This window comes from Cheilinus undulatus, linkage group 14 (genome assembly GCF_018320785.1).
Source record: "Cheilinus undulatus linkage group 14, ASM1832078v1, whole genome shotgun sequence".
In the NCBI taxonomy this organism is placed as follows: Eukaryota; Metazoa; Chordata; class Actinopteri; order Labriformes; family Labridae; genus Cheilinus; species Cheilinus undulatus.
The window spans coordinates 49266762-49289963 of record NC_054878.1 but is presented as its reverse complement, the minus strand read 5'-3'; the positions used below and the strand labels follow the sequence as shown (position 1 = coordinate 49289963).

General features: G+C 42.1%; 1 protein-coding gene across 3 annotated transcripts in view; it reads left to right on the top strand.

Moving 5' to 3' along the window:
- Window positions 1-23202, top strand: part of adgrg6 (adhesion G protein-coupled receptor G6) — a 117918-nt gene that overhangs the window by 55677 nt on the left and 39039 nt on the right. For all 3 annotated transcript variants that reach the window (XM_041804575.1, XM_041804574.1, XM_041804572.1), the window contains 19 exons: window positions 178-230; window positions 1719-1757; window positions 1875-2023; window positions 4578-4689; window positions 4917-5005; window positions 5117-5181; window positions 5253-5389; window positions 6520-6685; window positions 7112-7258; window positions 7505-7621; window positions 8459-8504; window positions 10800-10906; window positions 12541-12668; window positions 13852-14120; window positions 16120-16222; window positions 16743-16893; window positions 19867-19999; window positions 20171-20272; window positions 21568-21723. In XM_041804575.1, the coding sequence (XP_041660509.1) occupies window positions 178-230; window positions 1719-1757; window positions 1875-2023; window positions 4578-4689; window positions 4917-5005; window positions 5117-5181; window positions 5253-5389; window positions 6520-6685; window positions 7112-7258; window positions 7505-7621; window positions 8459-8504; window positions 10800-10906; window positions 12541-12668; window positions 13852-14120; window positions 16120-16222; window positions 16743-16893; window positions 19867-19999; window positions 20171-20272; window positions 21568-21723 (2269 nt within the window). The remainder of the gene's footprint in view (window positions 1-177; window positions 231-1718; window positions 1758-1874; window positions 2024-4577; window positions 4690-4916; window positions 5006-5116; window positions 5182-5252; window positions 5390-6519; window positions 6686-7111; window positions 7259-7504; window positions 7622-8458; window positions 8505-10799; window positions 10907-12540; window positions 12669-13851; window positions 14121-16119; window positions 16223-16742; window positions 16894-19866; window positions 20000-20170; window positions 20273-21567; window positions 21724-23202) is intronic.

Sequence of the window (23202 nt, the reverse complement as noted above, 5' to 3'; positions counted from 1 at the left end):
GATTATAGAAGCTCTTGACGTCAGTCTATCCTATTTCGAGGAAACCTTTCTTTTCCAGTCTCGGCTCCACGGGCAGAATTAGATTTGTTTAAATTCCACAGAGAGTTTAATACACAAACTCAGAACAAAAATGTTTTCTTGATTTAATCATTGATTTGATTTGTTTTCTTCTTACAGCTCAATCAAACGTTTCAGAACTGGACCCACGCTGTCTACATCGACTCCATCAGGTAATCCAGGAAAGATTTAGACGAGCTGATCAAACAAACGAGGGCAGCAGGAAATTCTGTCAAACATTTTCTCATGATGTCAGATCAGTGTCCCATCCTGCTGGGGGAAATAAACCATCCTGGTTGTTTTAACCTGCAGAGACATTCAGACGCTTCTTTCTGTCAGATATTTTGAAAGTTCATGAAAATACTTTTGTGCAGTCTAGAAATGACAGACCGGTGGATTTTACCAGGCAGGGCTGTTGTTATATTTCCATTATTACCAACATTATCAGCCCCTGGAGGCACCACAAAAACTCAACATTTTCTTTAAGGTCAGTCTTAACATGAAAAAATGCTTCTGGATCTTTCATATCTTGAAGGATTTCACAGACCATATGAAGAAAAACTGAGGAGGAACAAGTCTGTCCCATATTTAGTCCTGCTTCCCTTTACTAGCCCAGTGTTGTTGCATGCTTAACAAAAGTAAAGGTGGGTTGTCTGTGCATTTATGGTGCTTTTCCACTCAGCTCAACTCTACTCCTGATGACAGATAGACTGATTTTTAGAAATGTTTAGCTTATTGTGTGATGGAGTTATGGTTCATTTACAGGAGCCTGACCTTGCAAAGCAGATAGATTTACCACATTCCATGTCTGTCGACCAGCAGATCCATCTTGTAAAATTCCAGTCTGAAATGATTGTTCCCACTTCTGAGAACACCCCAGACCAATCAGGATCATTTGAGAAGAATTAGGCGGTAGCTACAGGCGGGTTTTGGTTCCAGCAGAAGCCAATAGCGATAGCTGCCACTAGTGTCGCATTAGCTTGGATGTAGCCATAGAATAGCGACAGTTTTATCAGCATTGGACCACATTTCATTATTAAAATAAAAGCTTCTCTTGGTGGGAAGAAGTTTTTGCACCTCTCCTGACCGGCCTCAGCAAGAGTTTTATCCACTGATCATGTCCTTTCCAAAGACATCTTTGTATTGAAGGTATCCCAGATAAATGTAGAATATTTGCAGGTTTATAGAAGCTGAAATAGTCTGGATGAGCCCCCAATTATCTCAAAGCCAGTTATAAAATCCAATGAAACTTAGATTTACTGGAAAAATATGATGAATGTGATAACATTAAGTCTAAAACAATCAAGTTAACATTCCATGTGAATGAGATCATGAGTGGTCTCATGACAGTGGGGAAGCAGGTCTTGCTCTTAGGCATTAGTGTGCTCTCAGTACATGACAACACAGCTGCACCTGTTGGCACCTGAAAGTCAAAGAAATCATCAAAAAGGTGTCATTTAAGGCCATCAGCCTCCATAAGGACCTGAAAATTTACATGTTAGAAACTCCACACTACAAGATGTAGAGCTATTACTGATGGTTTTTAAAGATTACGATAATCCTTTGTGCCCTGAGGTAGAATTTCACCAAATACATACGCTGTAGCTCACGTGATCTGGTAGAAGAATGGTGTTGAGTGTAATCTGTGTTTGTCTCTGCAGTCTGCGGCCCGCTGAGCAGAGCCGAGGAAACCCCACCAGGTAAACACTGACTTCTTAGTGTTTTTGAGTGTGAGACTGAGTGTTCTATCATCCTGATCCTGTCGTATCCTTGACTCTCTGCCATCCAGCAGCTTATTTTTATGCCTCTGTCTGCAGTTATGTGTGCCAGGCACTGCTGGTTTATTATTTCATCAGTAACCAGAGTCTGGGAGAAGCTGCTGTGTCTGCTAGGATGTGGAGCACTGAAGGCATGATGGGAGCTGGTCTGCATGTCCGAACTGATTCTACTGATGTCAAACTAGTCGGTGAGAACCAAACTCTGACTTTATGAACTGTTTCAATGCTCATGAAAAAGCTACTAAAAGTATTTAAAAAATCAGGTTTCCTGTTTTAAGAACAAAACCCAGAACATAAACCTGCTCTCACTCCAGTCTGTTAGACTGAAAGCTATAACTGGGCTAGACTAGTTAATATATTCATTAATGCTCATTTTCTATGACTAACACTGCAAAAGAAACACAGAACTCAGTGCATTTCTATGTATAGTAAAACAATGCTGAAGTAGGAACCATGAACATTCATTATGGGTAACTATTAACTAACTAGAACTTTGTGTTTTATTTATTTATTATAACTAGCAGTTAGTTATTCATTCGTAAATGGTTAACTAGTAGTAATACTACTAAGTTATTCTTTCCTGTGGTAAAATGAATATCTTTAATTGTAAAGGCTCAGAAATTATGTAAGACAGCATGAACATTGACAGGTTGATTGTTTTACTGAGTACATCAACTTCTGTAGAGACACAGTCATACCTACAAAGACTGTTCGCTGTTTCCCCAATAACAAACCCTGGATCACAAGCGACATAAAGGCAATCCTCAACCAGAAAAAGAAAGCTTTTAGAGACGGTGACAAACAACGGCTCAAACAAGTGCAACATGAGTTGAAGAGGAGACTGAAGATGACAAAGCTGGAATACAAAAAGAAGATAGGAATTTTCAACACGGCAGCATCCGTGATGTGTGGAGAGAAATCAGTATCATCTCTGGACACAACAATAAAAAGAAAAGACAGCCAATAGTGGGTGATGTGGAAAGAGCTGATGAACTCAACCTGTTATTCAACAGATTTGACACTGTGGACACGCCTACTTCCACTGCTGCTCCTCCTTCTTCTCCTCAACATATGGAAATCTCCACTATAGCTCCTCCTCCTCCTTCTCCGTCTCCTACATGTGTCTCCACAGCTGCAGCCTCTTCCCTTCTAGCACCTGTTCCCTTCTCTGTCACAGAGACAGGGGTGAGGTTGGAGCTTGGGAGACTTTGCTCTGGGAAGGCAGCTGGCCCAGATGGTGTGTGTCCAAGGCTGCTTAAAGACTGTGCTGCACAACTGTGTCAACCTCCCCACAGGATCTTCAACCTGAGTCTACAGCTGGGGCGGGTGCCTGCTCTGTGGAAAACATCCTGTATTTTACCAGTACCAAAAATCAAATGTCCGGCTGAACTAAATGACTACAGACCTATTGCCCTTACCTCACACATCATGAAAACTCTGGAGTGGCCGATTCTACGCCTACTGAGGCTTGAGGTCAAAGACAAACTGGATTCCCTGCCGTTTGCATACAAAGAACACATTGGAGTGGATGATGCCGTCCTCTTCATGCTTCATGCGCCCTGTCTCATCTGGAGGAACCTGGAGTTTATGTGAGAATCATGTTCTTTGATTTTTCAAACACATTCAACTCCATCAAACCCACCATACCCAAAGACAAGCTCACAGAGATGGGAGTGGATCCTTCCTGTGTTTCTTGGATCACAGATTATCTGACAGGAAGGCCACAGTTTGTCAGGGTGGGGAACTTTGTTTCTGGGACATTAATGAGCAGTACAGGGGCTCCTCAAGGGACAGTCCTGGCTCCATTCCCAGTTTACACTGTAAACATCAGACTTCAAACACAGCACTGAGTCCTGCCACATCCAGAAATACTCAGATGACACTGCTATGGTGGCATGTATCAGAAATGGACAAGAAGCTGAATACAGGGATCTGATCAGTGCCTTCAGACTGGAGTCACAAAAACTGCCTCCTACTCAACACCTCAAAGACAAAGGAAATGATCATAGATTTCCGTAGATCCAAACCCGCTCTTCAGCCAGTGAACACTTGTGGCGTGGACATGGAGGTGGTGACATGGTATAAATATTTAGGTGTACACCTGGATAATAAGTTGGACTGATCTAAAAACGTAGACTTCATCTACAAAAAGGGGCAGAGCCGCCTCTTTTGCCTGAGAAGACTCGGATCAATAGACATCTGCAGTAAGATGCTGCAGATGTTTTATCAGTCTGTGGGTCCAGGGTTCTGTTTTATGCTGCAGTCTGCTGGGGAGGCAGTGAAAAACACAAGGATGCAAGGCATCTGAACAAACTGGTTAAAAAAGCTGGCTCTGTGGTCAGAATCAAGCTGAACTCATTGGAGGATGAGGTGGAGAGACACACAATGAAGAAGGTGGAGGCCATTCTGAGGAACATGGATCATCCACTTCATATCTCCCTAAATGACCAAAGAAACAACGAAGGTGGACGGCTCCTATCCCTGCACTGCAGGACAGAAAGATTTAGAAGATCTTTAACAGCTATTAGACTTTATAATTCTACCATAAACAGATGAGACTCCAGACAATTGAATTTCCCTGCGGGGATAAATAAAGTTCTTGTATTGTATTGTATTACTACATAAATGAAGTTGTATTATTTCCACTGTCTTTGGAATTATGAGACCTTTTTCTTCTTTATTTGAAGTCTTTTTCATTTTTAGATGTGGTTGAAATATAAAATGACTCTTCTGTCCTGATAGAAAACTGTCCTGAGGAGAACCCGCTGCACTATCGCTGGCCTGAGAGCAGACCGTCAGTCACTCAGTACCTGCCCTGTTTCCCTAACAAGGACCAGAGCACCTCCAGAACCTGGTAACACGATCCACACCATCAACACTGATGTTTGTATTAGGTTCTACAGAAATATCAAACCTAAATCTATTTCACTGCTATAGGCTTGATCTTAATGAGTTATGTTAAAGGGTTATAATGAAATGTACAGTATGCTAACGTGCTGATGCTATGTGAGGATCCTCTTACTCCTAATAAAAATGTGAAATATTTTGATTTCCCTTCCCCCCGTCTCCTCTCTGTCTCAGTTTGATCAGTCCTCAGAACTTCTCCTCCTATTGGTCAGATGCAGATTTCAGCAACTGCACCGACATCGACACCATCCAGGTGTCAGCAGGTACCAGAGGAGCCATGTGGATCTGTCTGCTCTGTGTTTGATGCTTCTAAATGCAGAAAATATATGGAGTGTTGGAAAGGTTAATGTCGGGATTTGTTCTTTCCTGTGCAGAAAATGCAGCTGAGGTAGCCGTGCAGCTCGCCGTCATAACCAACAACGAGCTGTCCAATGAGGAGGTGAGAATCTGACCAAGCAGGAAGACGATGAGGGGCGTTGATCTGTGGTTAAACTCCGCCTCTCTCTTCAGGTGTCTAAAGTGGTGACCAAGGTGAAGGAATTGGTGAACGTAGCAAAGATCAACAGCTCTCTGGCAACCACCGTCGTCACCATCATCTCTAACGTGATGAGCAGCTCAGAGAGCGCACTCGCTGCTTCATCAGAGAAGTGGGATTTACTTTATATTACCATGTTGACGTCAGTTTGATCATTTCTGCAGCGATCTGCTGTGTTCATCTACCATCTGAACATGAAGGTAGATGACCATTAAGGTAGATGACCATGAAGGTAGATGACCATGAAGGTAGATGAACATGAAGGTAGATGACCATGAAGGTAGATGACCATTAAGGTAGATGACCATGAAGGTAGATGACCATGAAGGTAGATGAACATGAAGGTAGATGACCATGAAGGTAGATGACCATTAAGGTAGATGACCATGAAGGTAGATGACCATGAAGGTAGATGACCATGATGGTAGATGACCATGAAGGTAGATGACCATGAAGGTAGATGACCATTGAAGGTAGATGAACATGAAGGTAGATGACCATTGAAGGTAGATGAACATGATGGTAGATGACCATGAAGGTAGATGACCATGATGGTAGATGAACATGAAGGTAGATGCCCATGAAGGTAGATGACCATTAAGGTAGATGACCATGAAGGTAGATGACCATGAAGGTAGATGACCATGAAGGTAGATGACCATTGAAGGTAGATGAACATGAAGGTAGATGACCATTGAAGGTAGATGAACATGAAGGTAGATGACCATGATGGTAGATGAGGAAGAGAGGAGGGGAGAGAGAAATAGCTTTGGTGTAACACTTGGTTGCACAGCGGTTGTGGGTTTTGTAGTGAGGCTCGTTTTAGTGTCAGGGGAGCAGTATTTGAATTTTGAATTCTTCCCTTCATTAACATATGCATAAATGAGGCAGGGTGTTGTTTTGCTCAGCTCAGCAGTTTGTGTTAATTTAGTTTGCAGCTACTGTGGGTTTCTTCTCTGCACGTGCTCTGTGGATAAGACTTAACTCTATTGCCATTTTGAAGCTAAAAGCTGAGCTATTATAGTGATTCCGCCCCTCCCACTTCTTTATGAAGGGACTTTACTTTTACCCCTTTTAATGGACTGAAATTGTCAAGGCATCGTCCTTCCCTAACCCTAACCCGAATCTTCTGCATGGTTCATTTGGCCTCTTAGGCAAAGAAGGGAAGAGATGCTTTAAATTGTTCCCTCAACCATCCTGAGTCCTCATCTGCATCCCTCCCTCTCTCTCTCTCTCCATCAGAGCTCTAAAAACGGTGGATGAGTTGGTTCAGAAGATCGAGTTTGAAGGTTCGTCCATCAGCATCACCTCCAGACATCTGGCTGTAGGAATCTCCGCCCTCAACACGTCTGTGTTCAACGGGACGTCGTTCAGCGCCTTCATCCCTCCAAACAACACTGACCCACAGGTAACCCCAGCAGATGGGACTCATGGTGACTTCAGTCCTTTTATTGTTCCTGTATTGTTGATCCTGTTTCTCCATCCCTCCGTCTTTGTCTCCCTCGTATTTCCTTCCTCCCGTCTTATGTTATGACCTCCTTTTCTTCTTTTCTCACCCCTGTCCTCTCTCCTTCTTCTTCCCCATTTTTCCCCATCTTCCTTTGTTCCTCTCCTCTCCTTCCTGTCTCTCTCATTTTTCCTTCCTTGCGTCCTTATCACTTCCTTATCCATCTTCTTCACTTCTCTCAATCCCCTTCTCCCTTTATTCTTTCTCTTCCTTTTTTCCATCTAATCCCTCCCTTCTTCCCTGCTCCTCTTCCTCCTTTCCCTCCCTCTTCTCCTTGCACTTCTTTCCCCTCCATTCTGTCCATCCATCCTCTTTCTCATCCTTCAGATTGACTTTGAGTCTGAGCGGGTGAACCCTCTGGCTCAGGTCATCCTCCCGGCGTCTCTGCTGTCCAGCGTCTCCCTGAGTGACGAGGACAGGTCGTCTCTGTCCAGGATCAACTTCATGTTCTTCAGCAGCACAAACCTCTTCCAGGTGAGTCCTTATGAGGTCCAGTTCAGTGTAAATGCTTGTTACAGGCCGCTCTGCAGAGTCCTGCAGTCTGTCAGTAGAAGAGACGATGAACAGGACTGTAGACGTCAGACGGCTCCGTTAACACTGCAGCTCTCTAAACCCGTCTGATTGCACCGTGCTTTACTCCTCACAGTCCGATCACACCAGTAGAGAAACATCGTTAACGTTAAACCTCTGACCAGTTTGTATTTGCTGGCATGTTTTCAGAAAAAGCAGAAGAGCCGCTCTCTGAACAGCTACGTGGTGGCGAGCAGCGTGGGAAACTTCTCCATCCGTGACCTGCAGGAGCCCGTGGAGATCAAGATCGCTCACCTATCTGAGCAGGTGAGACCTGTGTGTGTTTGTTGAATGTTAACATCATTTGTATGAATAAAATACTGCACAATTTTTTAAATTTTTATTTTAATTTTTTTTGGTTGCATTTTTTGCTAAATATTTGATTTATCATCTGCTTTTTTTACCTGCAACATTTTTAAAAAATCCAACATTTATCAGAAATCTTAAATAATTGAACTTTGTCTTTTTTCTATTTTTGATGCCCCCCCATTTCTAACCTTTTATTTATTTTCTTTCCCGTTGAGACACTTTTTTCTTTCCTTCTGTGGATGTTTTATATTTTCTTTTTAATTTCGATGCATTCAGGTCTTTATTTGGTCTTTTCTGTGTTTCTTCACTCATATCTTTACGCCTCCACATCGACGATGGGTGAGGCAGAGCCGTTATGTTAGTGGCTCTTAACAAATGTCCACTCAGACTCAAGGATGAGCTGTTAGAAGGTCAGAGGTCAAGGTCATTGGGCCTTATGTTTGTCCCTTGTTATAGGATTTCTCCAGACCACCTCTCAGCCCTTCCTTCATACCGAACCAGGCTCCCGTATCTGTTGGTAATTTAATTTTCTAATTCAGACGATGTGGAGGACAAATATACCAGAGCAGAGAGACTCCACATAAATCAACATATTGTGTGGTTTCTTGGGTTAAACTCAGAGTTTTGTCAGAGTGGTCCGGGCTGTTGTGGATTTATTTCTAAAGTTTTGGCACTGTCTTAGACAGGAATGAAGATGCACCGTTTCAGATGTTCATATTTGATATTCTGTGTATGATGTGATGTGTATGATGGAGTGGTTTAATGGTGTTTCTGATATTCTTTCCTCTCCTGCAGCCGTCTCTGAATCCCATCTGCATGTTCTGGGACTTCAGTATGAACGGTAAGTCTGTCGTCACATCGCTCAGTTTCAGGTTCACCTCACCTCACTAGGAGAAACATCAACACACCTAAGAACGTCTCTTCCAAGAGAGGTTTTCATCAACCTCCAAGCTTGAAGTCGTCCTTATTTCACCTCTGAAGTTTATTTATGTCAGCTTCAGGTTTATTTTATGTCCTTATGGACCTACAGAGCGCTGCATCTTAAAGAATGTACAGAAATACAGAAAGATTAATGTGCAGGCCAAAAAAAAACAAAGCACAAGAATTTATGATAAAAGAGAAAAGAACGGGAGTGAGAAGACGAGGGGGGAATAAGAGCTCAAGAAAGCAATAACGGTGACCCTTCATTTTATCTGCAGCTCTGTTTCCATTCACATCAGTCACTGACAGTTCAGAAAGTCCACATAAATATTTCTAAAGTCTGCAGTGACTACAGCTGAAGTTAGAGGCACTGGGCCTCGTTCACCAAGAACACTTTAGTTCTGATGATTCTGACATTCACCAGCGTTTTCATATCTCTGACTTCTTCTCAGTGAAGAACAGAATCAAATTAAATTTTCATCACCGATGCTAAAGATAGAATCAGATCTCCTCGTTGGGAGCAGCTCGACTTCACCACTATCAAAGTGGTTCTTATATTTGGACTACTGTGTCAATTCTTTAGTTTTCTTCCCTTCTGTGTTTGCACACTACCCTGCAGTCCCCTCTCCTTATATGGGCATAAAGATAGAGGGGTCCACCAGCAGACCGCCACTCTCTCAGACGGTCCTCTTGCAATCTGCTGTGGGACACATTTCCATAGCACTGCTAACAGGGGGCATGCTTTAGCTACATTAGCTTTACCTACATTAGCTTGAGCTACATTCACTCTAGCTACATTAGCTTTAGCCACATTAGCTCTACCTGCACAAGCTTTAGCTACATTAGCTTTAGCTACATTAGCTTTAGCTACATTAGCTTTAGCCACATTAGCTCTACCTGCACATGCTTTAGCTACATTAGCTTTACCTACATTAGCTTGAGCTACATTCACTCTAGCTACATTAGCTTTAGCCACATTAGCTCTACCTGCACAAGCTTTAGCTACATTAGCTTTACCTACATTAGCTTTAGCTACATTCACTCTAGCTACATTAGCTCTACCTACACAAGCTTTAGCTACATTAGCTTTAGCTACATATACTCTAGCTAAATTAGCTTTAAAAAAACAAACTCATGAAACAGGCCTGGACAAAAATGATGGTACCCTTAACTTAATATTTTGTTGCACAACCTTTTGAGGCAATCACTGCAATCAAACCATTTCTGTAACTCTCAGTGAGACTTCTGCTCCTCTCAGCAGGTATTCTGGCCCACTCCTCATGAGCAAACTGCTCCAGTTGTCTCAGGTTTGAAGGGTGCCTTCTCCAGACGCCATGTTTCAGCTCCTTCCACAGATGTTCAGTAGGATTTAGATCAGGGCTCATAGAAGGCCACTTCAGAATAGTCCAGTGTTTTGCTCTTAGCCATTCTTGGCTGTTTTTAGCTGTGTGTTTTTGGTCATTATCCTGTTACAAGACCCATGACCTGTGACTGAGACCAAGCTTTCTGACACTGGGCAGCACATTTCTCTGTTTAGTGTGGTACACACCATGTCACCAAACAGCACAGTGACTACTTGTCACCCTTTAAATAGGCCGACTGACTGGTTACAAGTTAGTAGACACCTGTGATGCTAATTAGAGGACACACCTTGGTTGAACATGTCCCTGTGGTCACATTATTTTCAATCTTTTCTAGGAGTACCATCATTTTTGTCCAGGCCTGTTTCATGAGTTTGTTTTTTTAAAATAATTCTGTTGAACCACAATTCAAAAGCAATGTCTGATTTTCATTGGTTAATTTTCATAGAATCTTTATTTATTATCACTTTTGTCAGATTCAAGTTATTTTTGTGACCATTGTGGGTTTTTCTTTCATTAACAGAGGGGTACCAACAATTTTGTCCACGTGTGTAGCTCATAGTCAGTCAGCATTGGATGGTCATGATATTATTCTTAATAATAAAAGCTATAGTAGAGAAACTGAAGAGGAATTTTACTTCTTCAATCCCTCTGCTGAGCTCTCTGTAAGTTATCAGACAATATTTAGAGGTAAAGATGATTAAAATCGTTTGAAGATGAGGGTTTAGTTTTAAAGTGCATATCCAGCCATGTTAATACTTTCACGTCTCTTTTCCCGGTTGTAAAAATTGTTGTGCTGTTGCTCATACAGATGTGTCAGTGAAGTCACTGTAACACTTCTGTCTTACCACTAGATGGAGCCGGAGGCTGGAATGGAGACGGCTGCAGAGTGTCTGAGGGATCCAGCAGCAACAAAACCGTCTGCCAGTGTGACCACCTCACTCACTTTGGCATCCTCATGGTGAGACGGCACCGCCATGAATCCCCCTGATGTTAAACTGATGATGGTCACAGCCGGGCCGGTCTGAGACTGTTTCACTGACAGTGATGCAAAGATGGGCTCAGTGAGCTCTGAGATTTACCAGCTGGTCCAGTTAATCAAGTTTTAATTTCAGTTCTCATTTATTTTATGCAATAATGCAAAAAGACAAATGAGATGCAATGATTACTGCATGGTGAATATTTTAGTGTGTTTCCTTTTACCACTAGAGTAAATCATAGCTACCTCAAAAGCATGGTTTATATATTTAACGTGATTAACCATTAGTTCATCTAATTATTTATATTATTGCACTTATTTATTTTCATGGTTTGCTTCTTTTCAGCGCTCAGAATATAAAATATAATATTAAATTTGATAATGCACCCAATGAAGATGTTATAAATCAGTCTGTAAACATGCAAAATAATCGTTATCAGAAATAATGAGGATATTTATTATTGCCATAATCTATCAGCCCTAGCATACATGATGACACAGAATATTTCAACTCTGAAATGTTGCCAACACGACCACTTTTTAGTATAAAAATCAGAAATTGCCCTGTAGTTGGAGCCTAGGACGTCAATTTTCTATTTTCATGTCATCCAAACAGACATGAGTTTGTTTAATTTTCTTCTGGTACAGAAGTTAAAACATCAAGTAACATGGTGGCCTCAGGTTCGTAAAGGTTCTTAGCAGGAGATGTCAGGCAGCAGTGAACTCCTAATGTGGAGCGATCAGTGATTTCTGCCCAGAGGAACTGCCAACAGGCCGGATGCTGGGCTGTTTCAGACCATGCCCGGCATTCAGAGTGCAAAAACAGACACATTCTAATTCTGGAGCTTCTTCTTTGTCCTGAAAGTAGTCAAACATTCAGGCAGAGAAAAAGTGTGGTCCAGTTCCACAAACCAGTCCAGTTTGGTCCAGTCTGGTTTGGTTCTGTCTGGTTTGGATTGATCACCTCCAGGGCTTTACATTAACTTTTTTGCTCACTGGCTACTTGTTTATGAAAAGTTACTAGCCACTGAGCATTTCCACTGGCCACAATTGTGTTGATTGGAAACTATGCGTGACATTGCAAATTGGGTATGTCTGGTGTAAGATGAAACACATGCTCCATGTCTTTCTTTAATGGATACTAAGTTTATACGACTAGAAAAACATCAGCTTTTAATTAAAGTTATTTAAACAAATCAGAAATGCAGCTGGTTTCATCAAAACCTCACTCAGACAAATATCCATCAGAGAATGCTGAGGTTGTGACTCTGATAAATTCCACTGGCCAATGTGGCTAGTTGAAGTCAATCTGGTACCTGCCGCAGCTGAAATCCACCTGCATTTGGCTATTAGGCCAGTGTAAATGTCAGGCCCTGATCACCTCTATGCCAGGTGAAACAGTGTAACTGTGCTAAAAAATCACTTTTTTGTTCAGTGTAGGGATCATACTCGACGTCTGTAGAGGTTCTCTGATGATAACTGCAGCGTTCAGGTCCATTTAGAGCTGTAGAGTTCTTACTTTCCTCTGTTCTCAATCATTCCTAATGGCGGTCTTCCACTTCCTGCCACTCTTCATGTTCTTATTTCTCTTCATCTTTGTCCTCTCGTGTCTTCAGGACATTCCAGGAGCCGCCCCCCACATCGACGCCAGGAACAACAAGATCCTGACCTTCATCACCTACATCGGCTGTGGCATTTCGGCCATCTTCTCTGCTGCCACTCTGCTGACCTACATTGCCTTTGAGTGAGTCTCTTTAACGCTTTGTTTCATACAAAAATCCCACAGACGGGCTGTGGGGATGCGTCTCGGCAGCATCGTGCTGCGGGGATGCTTCTCGGCAGCATCGTGCTGCGGGGATGCTTCTCGGCAGCATCGTGCTGCAGCGATGCTTCTCGGCAGCATCGTGCTGCGGGGATGCTTCTCGGCAGCATCGTGCTGCGGGGATGCTTCTCGGCAGCATCGTGCTGCGGGGATGCTTCTCGGCAGCATCGTGCTGCAGCTATGCTTCTCGGCAGCATCGTGCTGTGGGGATGCTTCTCAGCAGCTGGTCCTGGAAGGCTTGTTAAGGTAGAGGGTAACATGAATGCAGAAAAATATCAGTTCATTAAGAAGAAATCTGTTTTCACTATCATGATTAATGTATAAATCAATTAAAGGGTTAACCATCCTAGGAGGTGAGTACTTTTATAGCAGTTTATTTTGACGACTACAACTGTGACTAAAAATGATAGTGGACAGCCTTTTTTTAATGAGAGAGACTAAGACCATCCAAAGCTAGATCTGTGATGACTAAAACTGACTCAAAGTAAGTTTGTTTTTTGTCAGGATGACTAAAACTTCTCAGACATTCAGCATCCCTGATATTTCTCCACTCTGGGTCAAACATTCATGCGACTGTTTCTATTCTGCCTCTCAGCTGTAGAAAGCAGGGCCTCCAGGTTTGGCAGGATGCAGAGAACACACTACCCTGGTTTGGTACCAGAGAATAAATGCTTAGACTGAAATGTGAGGACTTTCATGGACTAAAACTAGACTGAAAGGTTTTTTGGTCGACTAAAACTAGAAGGGTCAGAAATAACTAAATTAAGACTAAAACTAAAGGTATTTAATCTAAAGACTAAGACTGAGACTAGAATAAAAAATAGCTGTCACTGTTTTATAGGCACTGTAGATTTATCCAAACATATTCTTGAAATAAAACATCATTTTTAGATTAGATAGTTTTTCACAGATTGGTGAATCTCTGCACTGCTGAGAGACTCTGAAAAATATGAAACATCAGACTGAAAGTAGGTCTGAACTTTGTGAAGATATAACCCAAACATTTCTGAAGTGAGTGTTTGTGGATAAATTGAGGTTGAAATGAGTAAAACCACAGAGCATTAAGATGCCAAACATTCACATTTCTAACCACGTCTTCATCCAGGAAACTCCGCCGGGACTACCCGTCAAAGATCCTGATGAACCTCAGCACCTCCCTGCTGTTCCTCAACATGGTCTTCTTACTGGATGGCTGGTTAGCCAGCCTGGACACCGATTGGCTGTGCCTGTCCGTGGCCGTCTTCCTGCACTACTTTCTGCTCACCTCGTTCACCTGGATGGGGCTGGAGTCGGTGCACATGTACATCGCTCTGGTCAAAGTGTTCAACACGTACATCCGCCGATACATCCTGAAGTTCTGCATCGTGGGCTGGGGTGAGAAAGGGCGTCACGTTTTCACTGTAGGCTCACAAACACAGCAGAGCCTGATCAGATCTGACTCTGCATATACTCTTTTTTAGGTCAGCTTCAAAGTTTCAACGCTTTAGTTACAAATAAGCAACATCTGGACACGTTTTCAGAAAAGTTAGAGGCCCAGAGCCAAAAATGAAATAAACACGTCCAGCCTCTGCCCTCAGGACTAAGACCCATGGTCCTCTGTGCAAAGAAAAGCATTACATATCATCTGTCCCAGCTGATAGGAAATGAGAGAGCTAGTATTTTTATTTATTTAACCTTTATTTAGCCAGGTTAGTCCCATTGTGATCAGAGATCTCTTTTCAAGGGAGGCCTGACCAAGACTGACCCCTCTAGCTCCACACTATATTTAACGTGGGTTAGGACTCCTAGAATGAAGCTGAGAAAAATCAGATTTTAACCTGTGATGTTAACAAGAAAACTGAAAAGGCAGACTTCCTGTTTATTTGGTGATAAAGGTCCAAGAGACTTTTTTGTAGGTCTTGGCACTGTAGATATTTCTGCCAAATTTCACAGTCCTAGGTTAAACCATAGACTGTAGAAAGTATCGGACAAACTCGTGTGACGTCAGTCATGTGCTCAGAATAGGCGGACTCAAATGGCTCTCGAAGCCAATCTGGAGGCTTCCATATTGAAATCGCGTTCTCAACCGAACTTTGGATCAACCAAGCTTAACGGCCTGCCCACCAAGCGTGACTTCCTGTCAGCTACCTAGACAGAAATGGAGTCTCTGCCTGCCGAGCTATCTGTCAATCAAATGAGACGCGCCAAACACCGTGAAGTGTGGTTTATCTTAAATATAATCCAAATGGTTGTGGTACAAAAAAATTCATCCCCCGTAGAGTGAGAGCACATGAAGACACTAGCTAATGAGACACGTTTGGTTTCTGAACCAGGCTGTAAACCAGTTTATTTCTAGGGTAAAAACAGCTGTTTAACAGGTGTCCAGACAGGACTTCTGGTGCTCCTGCAGCCAGCCTCAAGTGGACACTCGCAGTATTGCAATTATTTGCACTTCCACATTGGCTTCATTTTTCAGGACCGGAGGTTGTCACTTGGGTTAAACATGGTGCAGGGCCAGAATTTTTGGAAAATACTGAATTGTTTGTAATCCTTGCAGGAAGTCTTGAAATGTCCAAAAACACAGTAACACCATGCAGTAACGAATAACATGCAGACCTGTTAAATTGGACTTACTGTTGGGATGTCACCATGATGATAGACTTATTTTGTTATGTGTAGTTTCTGAGGTTCATTTACGTAGGTGCAACTGACTGAAGTGGCTGAAATTGAAGCTCAAATTTGAACTTATGATGTTAAAATGTGCACTAATAATGTGTAAATGTGCAGTTTTACTGTGTAAATAGACACTAATATTATTTAAATTTGCAATAATAATTTTAAAATGTGCTCTAATAATCATTAAATGTACACTAATAATGTGTAAATGTGCAGGAATGATGTGTAAATGTGCACTAATGATGTGTAAATGTGCACTAATAATGTGTAAATGTGCAGTAATGATGTGTAAATGTGTACTAATAATGTGTAAATGTGCACTAATGATGTGTAAATGTGCACTAATGATACTTAAATGTGCACTTATAATGTGTAAATGTGAAGTAATGATGTGTAAATGTGCACTAATGATACTTAAATGTGCACTAATGATGTGTAAATGTGCACTAATGATACTTAAATGTGCACTAATGATGTGTAAATGTGCACTAATGATACTTAAATGTGCACTAATAATGTGTAAATGTGCAGTAATGATGTGTAAATGTGCACTAATGATGTGTAAATGTGCACTAATGATGTGTAAATGTGCACTAATAATGTGTAAATGTGCAGTAATGATGTGTAAATGTGTACTAATAATGTGTAAATGTGCACTAATGATGTGTAAATGTGCAGTAATGATGTGTAAATGTGCATCGTGTGCTCTCTGCTCCAGGCGTGCCTGCAGTGCTGGTGGGGATCGTCGTGTCCGTGGATAAGAACTCGTACGGTCTGCAGGAGTACGGCAGAGGCGACTCGGGAGAAGGATCCTCAGAGTTGTAAGTGACTACAGAGAAAAATCACAGAGGCTCTACGCTTTATTATGAATTTTAAAAACATTCTTATAGAAAACATGTGACCTGGATGTTTTTCAGGAGTGTGGCCACATAATCACGGCAGGAAATTCCAAATGGAAGTTAAGACGCTGTTGTTATCGTGTTCCAGTAAATCATACATAGCTGTAGGAAAACAATATTTAAATGTAATTATGAAACATACTTTTTATTTAGTGTGTGGTCAGATACATGCGTTTAGTTTTGATGCTGTCTCTGCAGACCCACACAGCCTCGGTTCAGATGTTTATAATGTCGCAGAGGGAGATTCCTGGCAGTCCAGAGAGCTCTGCACAGATGGCCCCGGTTAAAAACTCACTGTGAAAGCAACAAACGGTTTAGTTTTCAGCACCAGGAGAGAATTCTGACAGGAGTGACTCATTCCTGCGTTTCTGTTACCTGGGATCTCCCTCTTACCTTCCCTATTAGTTTGAGTTCAGAGTTTCTGTGTTTGTGTCGTCTTCAGCTGCTGGATCAAGGACTCGCTGGTCTTCTACATCACCTGTGTGGGTTACTTCTGCATGGTGTTCCTGCTGAATGTGGCCATGTTCGTGGTGGTGATGCTGCAGATATGCGGACGCAATGGCAAACGCAGCAACCGCACGCTGAGAGAGGAGGTAATAATTCACATGAAGATCATCCTCAAATATCACTCCAGCATGTCCTGACTGCAGCAGTCACTCAGCTTAGGGAAGAATCTACATGCAGGCTTGGATTCAGCTTGGTTGTATGCATGCTAAAACTGTGCAGAGGTGTCAGGATGTTCCCACATCGTACCTGAGCACACCTGTACATGAACACAGGTCAGGTCATTGGAGATTTTGTCACCAAAGATCTATTTTTAGAACTGCTGATAACTGATAAAAAAATCAAGTAGATCACATGAATACAGTTTGATTACCTGAGACCTGAGATTTTGATTGGAGGGCTTTTACAGACTATGTAGAGTCTGATAAGTTAAAACACCAGCCTTTCTTTGAAATGTTTCTGTCCAAAATCCAGAAAGAAATGACCTAAAACAAGACAAGAATAGGATTCCCTTTGAGATTATTTCCCATCATGCATCTGGTAACAACAACAACTCTTGGTTAGAGAACAGGATGGAGAAGGAGATCACAGTTAAAACCTCTTAGATTTGGATGTTTTTAACTCATTTACATCCTCTAGAAATGAAAGGAAAATTAGAAAATCAAAACCACTTAGCAGGTTACTAACAATGCCGGAAACCCTTCAGAATAAAAGTACTGTATAATGACCACAGAATTAAAATGATTGGGCTTTTACATTGAAAAACCCAGAGGAGGTTCACTGTTCCTGTCATGATAAAAACACAGAGGAGCCGAGACCTGACTGCAGCTCTGAGCAGGAACGTTTGTTAGATAACGTAACACCTGGACTGAAGAAAGACCGCCTGAAAACGGCTCAGATAGAGGCTTAAGACCACCTCACACCTAACGACTGAGCTCAGGGAGCGAGCTGAGACTTTAGCAGGACTCCCAGGATTTTACTCCTCCTCCTCTGAAAAGTGGTTAGGTGTACCGCCAGCCATGGTTGTTTTCATTTTGTGGACAAATCCAGGTCTGCTGCTCTCCACCAGCCTGATGACCATGGCGTGATCCTGTGTCGATGTTAGCATCTTTGCGAACACAGAACTTCAGTTTCATTTCATTTTTCTTTCAGCAGCTTTTAAACTCTAAAAGTCCCGTTTAGCAGACCTGGGTCTGCCTCCTCACACTCTCACCTACGGAAAGACGTTGTGGTCAAACTTGGTCATATGATTAATTTTTTGAGCGTTTCCAGATTAATCCTGAGCATTAACAGCCTTCATATTTTTTCCAGTCTTCCTCATGAGAAAAAGGTTCTGGACTATCATTTTTAGTCACTGCTCACTGTAAGCTCTGTTCATTTTAATAGACTGTGTTCTTGTAGAACGGACCGGGGCCAGCGTTGTCTAAGTAAAGTACCTGAGGATCAGTGGCTCTGTCAGACCCTAATGTGGAGCAGAGAGGAGCAGATGATACTCTGACCTGTTCCCAGTGTCAGTCCAGTCTTTGTTAACCAGTCCAACAGTCTGTAGAGGATCTGGCTTCCTGGAGTGCAGAGAACTGACCTATTAGCAGTTAGCTTCAGCAGCGTTAGCCCCAGAGAGAGATGTCCTAGCCTCAGCCAAAGAGCTGAGAGCTGTGAGCACCGCCATCACTCTTTATTTCAACAGGTCACTCTCCTGAGGACGCAACAATCATCAACTTCACTTCCTTCCTTCGGAAAAAGTCTGTCTGATGGATTTTCAGCGGCTCAGACTGACGGATGTTTCCTTCCTGATGAAGACACATCAGAGTGGAAAGATTCGTGCTCAGATCAGTCCGACTCTTTCTCTCTCAGATGTTTGTCTTCCTGTCGCTGAGCTTCATCGCTCCAGGATTCCCCGCTCCAGCTTTAGTGACTGAAACAAAACCTTTAAATCTGAGGCTGCTTTCAGGTCTACAGCTCGTCCTTTTTCTTCTCTTTGAGATGACACACTGATTCGTGGTCGTATTTTTCCCTCGGCTCCTTCACACTGTAGAGCGGGCCAAGAATACAGCAACAAGAGGCTGTCCTTAAGTTTCACAGCCTGATGTCCTCACTGCATAGTCGAACAAATGCCACACAAGGGTCCTACTTCTGCCGTTCTAATCTGCTGCATTTATACCTAGGACCGGCTTCCTCTTCACTGCAAACTGATATTCTCCCAAAAACTAGGGGGCAGTGTCTTCAAGAATCATGTCTGTAGCACATTTAATGCGTCATGGAGGAAGATTTGTTGTTAACATCATGGAGAACCAGGAAGAGGAGCCGCTGTGTTTAGATGGTCCATACGGCCACTCAATCAAGATGGACGGACGAGGGAGAGTTTAATATTCTTGTACGGCCAATGGGAGAGAGAGATGAGGGAGGACAGTCTCTTTCAAGAACAATCATACAGGTGTCTATGTTTTCTGACTTCTGTCACCAAAAGCTCCTCAAAATCGGACATTCTGACGTCTGCCGCGTCTGCGTCTGCAAAAATTTCTGGGATGTGCGCGGCAAGATGAAAATTGACAGCATGGGCCGTGACGTGTCTCTCTTTGTCTCTGCAGACAGGAACTGCTTTAAATAATGACTCAAAATCTCCAAAAGCACAAGGACTTTTTTAAATAAAGAATGATAAATAATAATAAGTAATAATAAATAATAAAGAATATTTGAAGACTTTCTGACAATAGTTACTGTGTTTAATACATAAAAATCTTTGAGTTCTAGTTTCTGATTTGTGTTTTTCTTCTGTCTTTATCATCCCATCATCTTTTTGAACTCCAGTGATGTTTCTGCAGGACACATGTTCTTAGCATGTCCTGAGAAAGAGGATGTTTTAGAGCTTGACTGTGGACCACAGGGTAAAAGAAAAGCAGAGGGCTCAGAGGGTTATGGCTGAAATCAAAGGCTGGAATGTTTGAATGAAGACGATTCTAGAAAGAAAGAAAAAGGAAAATGTCCAAAAACATCAGAGTTTAAAGCGTTCATCCAGGAGCGTAGGAAAGCTTGGTAGACTCATGTCTTGTGTTGTGGTTTAGGTTCTCCGAAACCTGCGGAGCGTCATCAGCCTCACCTTCCTGCTGGGGATGACGTGGGGCTTCGCTCTGTTCGCCTGGGGGCCCGTTAACCTGGCCTTCATGTACCTGTTCGCCATCTTTAACTCGCTGCAAGGTAACTCTCTAAAGGACCTGTAGGTAGAGCTTTCATTCAAATGCACTCTTTGTCCCTCCTCTTATTCTAACAGCCATGCATCATTTCTGACTGGGCTTTAGTATTCATGCATGATTACATTCACAAGGCAGAAGAGGATCTGGACTAAAAGCAGTTTCTCTTCCTCTTCAGGTTTGTTCATCTTCATCTTCCACTGCGCTCTGAAAGAAAACGTGCAGAAACAGTGGAGGAGATATCTCTGCTGTGGACGATTCAGACTCTCTGATAACTCAGGTACACGCTTGTTTGTCTCTCAACAGAACGCTTCATTTAATTTCCATCTGTCCTCTGGAATCCTGTCCGGTCTGTCTGCAGGACTCCGGCCAGATTCCCACCGCAGCAGGAAAAAACTCTTTATTAAAATATGAAGCCTAAGTCTGCACGGATTTGCAGCTAATGAAAAAAGATAAAAGCGGTGGTGTTTGAAAGACCATGAAGTCCTCCAGGTGTGTTTAGCCTCTGCATGTTCATCATGAGGAAAACACAAATATGCTGTTTGTTTCTTCTGACATTCTGAGTAAGGAGTGCTGTTGTTGTGCAGAGCTCGTTTCTTTATGAGTTTAGGTTTGGTATAAAAATGCACCATGACAGGCACAACTGCTGCATGAACTTTGATTAGATCAGCAGTGAACCTCCAAGTGACACAATATAGAGCAAGCATTCACAGACTTTATTACAACCATTGTAGGTCAAAGGTCAATCAAAGGTTAGAGGATGTTTATGAATGGTCAAGTGAACACAGAAACTCAAGTAACGACAACAGCACATCTCAAAAAAGCAGGGACAAGGCCATGTTTACCACTGTGTAGCATCAGTCTGAGATTTACAGTCAGACCAGTGGAGTCGCCCCCTGCTGGCCATTTCAAGGAGAACTTGTTCAGGACTGGTCTGTTCTGGGTCTAAAGCCAGGCCTATAGATGAAATCAGCTCTTCATGTGTTTACAATTACTGACATTAATTCAGCCATCCACTCATGTATAAACCTGTTCCTAATGCAGCATGCAAACAGATCCTCAGTGTTTATTCAACATCATTTTTCATCTCTAAAGCCAAAGAATCAGCCCTGAAAATCGGTCCCTAATTTCACAAGGCCACCAGGTTTCAATGAAATCATCCTGATAACATCTGTTCTGTGTTATCGATGACTGTGGGGCAATTATCCATGACAGCATCTGATACTTAGGGGAGGAATATCAAAGATGGAGGGGCAAAAGAGGGGAGGAAGATTAAAAGAGAAAGAAGGAAGGAAGGAAGGAAGGAAGGAAGGAAGGAAGGAACAAGACAGGGAAAGAAGACAGACAGCAGGGATAGACAGAAGGAAAGGAGGAAGGGCAGAAAGAAAGATGAGAATAAAAAATGTACAGGAAGCAGATAATGAAGGAGGGAGAGAAAGAAAGGAGGAAAGAAGGAGCGAAGAAGGATAGAAGGAAGAAAGGAGAGAGTGGAGTAGGGAAAGAACGATTGAGGTGGAGAAGACGGAGGTTGTGTTATTATAGAGTTATCATCTGATGACTGTGGTTCTGTTTCAGACTGGAGTAAGACGGCCACCAACAACACCAAGAAGGTGAGCTCAGAAAACCTGGGGAAGTCTCTGTCGTCCAGCTCCTTCGGCTCCAGCACGGCTAACTGGACGTCTAAAGCTAAAGCTACGCTCAACCCGTTCACCAAGAGACACAGCGACACAGGTGAGAGCTACACCGAGAACAACAGGTAACAGTGGTAAAGAACCACAGATAACAGTGGTAAAGAACCACAGATATCAATGTAAAGAACCACAGATAACAGTGGTAAAGAACCACAGATAACAATGTAAAGAACCACAGATAACAGTGGTAAAGAACCACAGATAACAATGTAAAGAACCACAGATAACAATGTAAAGAACCACAGATAACAGTGGTAAAGAACCACAGATAACAGTGGTAAAGAACCACAGATAACAGTGGTAAAGAACCACAGATAACAATGTAAAGAACCACAGATAACAGTGGTAAAGAACCACAGATAACAGTGGTAAAGAACCACAGATAACAATGTAAAGAACCACAGATAACAGTGGTAAAGAACCACAGATAACAGTGGTAAAGAACCACAGATAACAGTGGTAAAGAACCACAGATAACAATGTAAAGAACCACAGATAACAATGTAAAGAACCACAGATAACAGTGGTAAAGAACCACAGATAACAGTGGTAAAGAACCACAGATAACAGTGGTAAAGAACCACAGATAACAATGTAAAGAACCACAGATAACAATGTAAAGAACCACAGATAACAGTGGTAAAGAACCACAGATAACAATGTAAAGAACCACAGATAACAGTGGTAAAGAACCACAGATAACAATGTAAAGAACCACAGATAACAGTGGTAAAGAACCACAGATAACAATGTAAAGAACCACAGATATCAATGTAAAGAACCACAGATAACAGTGGTAAAGAACCACAGATAACAATGTAAAGAACCACAGATAACAATGTAAAGAACCACAGATAACAGTGGTAAAGAACCACAGATAACAATGTAAAGAACCACAGATAACAATGTAAAGAACCACAGATAACAATGTAAAGAACCACAGATAACAGTGGTAAAGAACCACAGATAACAGTGGTAAAGAACCACAGATAACATTGGTAAAGAACCACAGATAACAATGTAAAGAACCACAGATAACAATGTAAAGAACCACAGATAACAGTGGTAAAGAACCACAGATAACAGTGGTAAAGAACCACAGATAACAGTGGTAAAGAACCACAGATAACAATGTAAAGAACCACAGATAACAATGTAAAGAACCACAGATAACAGTGGTAAAGAACCACAGATAACAGTGGTAAAGAACCACAGATAACATTGGTAAAGAACCACAGATAACAATGTAAAGAACCACAGATAACAATGTAAAGAACCACAGATAACAGTGGTAAAGAACCACAGATAACAATGTAAAGAACCACAGATAACAGTGGTAAAGAACCACAGATAACAATGTAAAGAACCACAGATAACAATGTAAAGAACCACAGATAACAGTGGTAAAGAACCACAGATAACAGTGGTAAAGAACCACAGATAACAATGTAAAGAACCACAGATAACAGTGGTAAAGAACCACAGATAACAATGTAAAGAACCACAGATAACAGTGGTA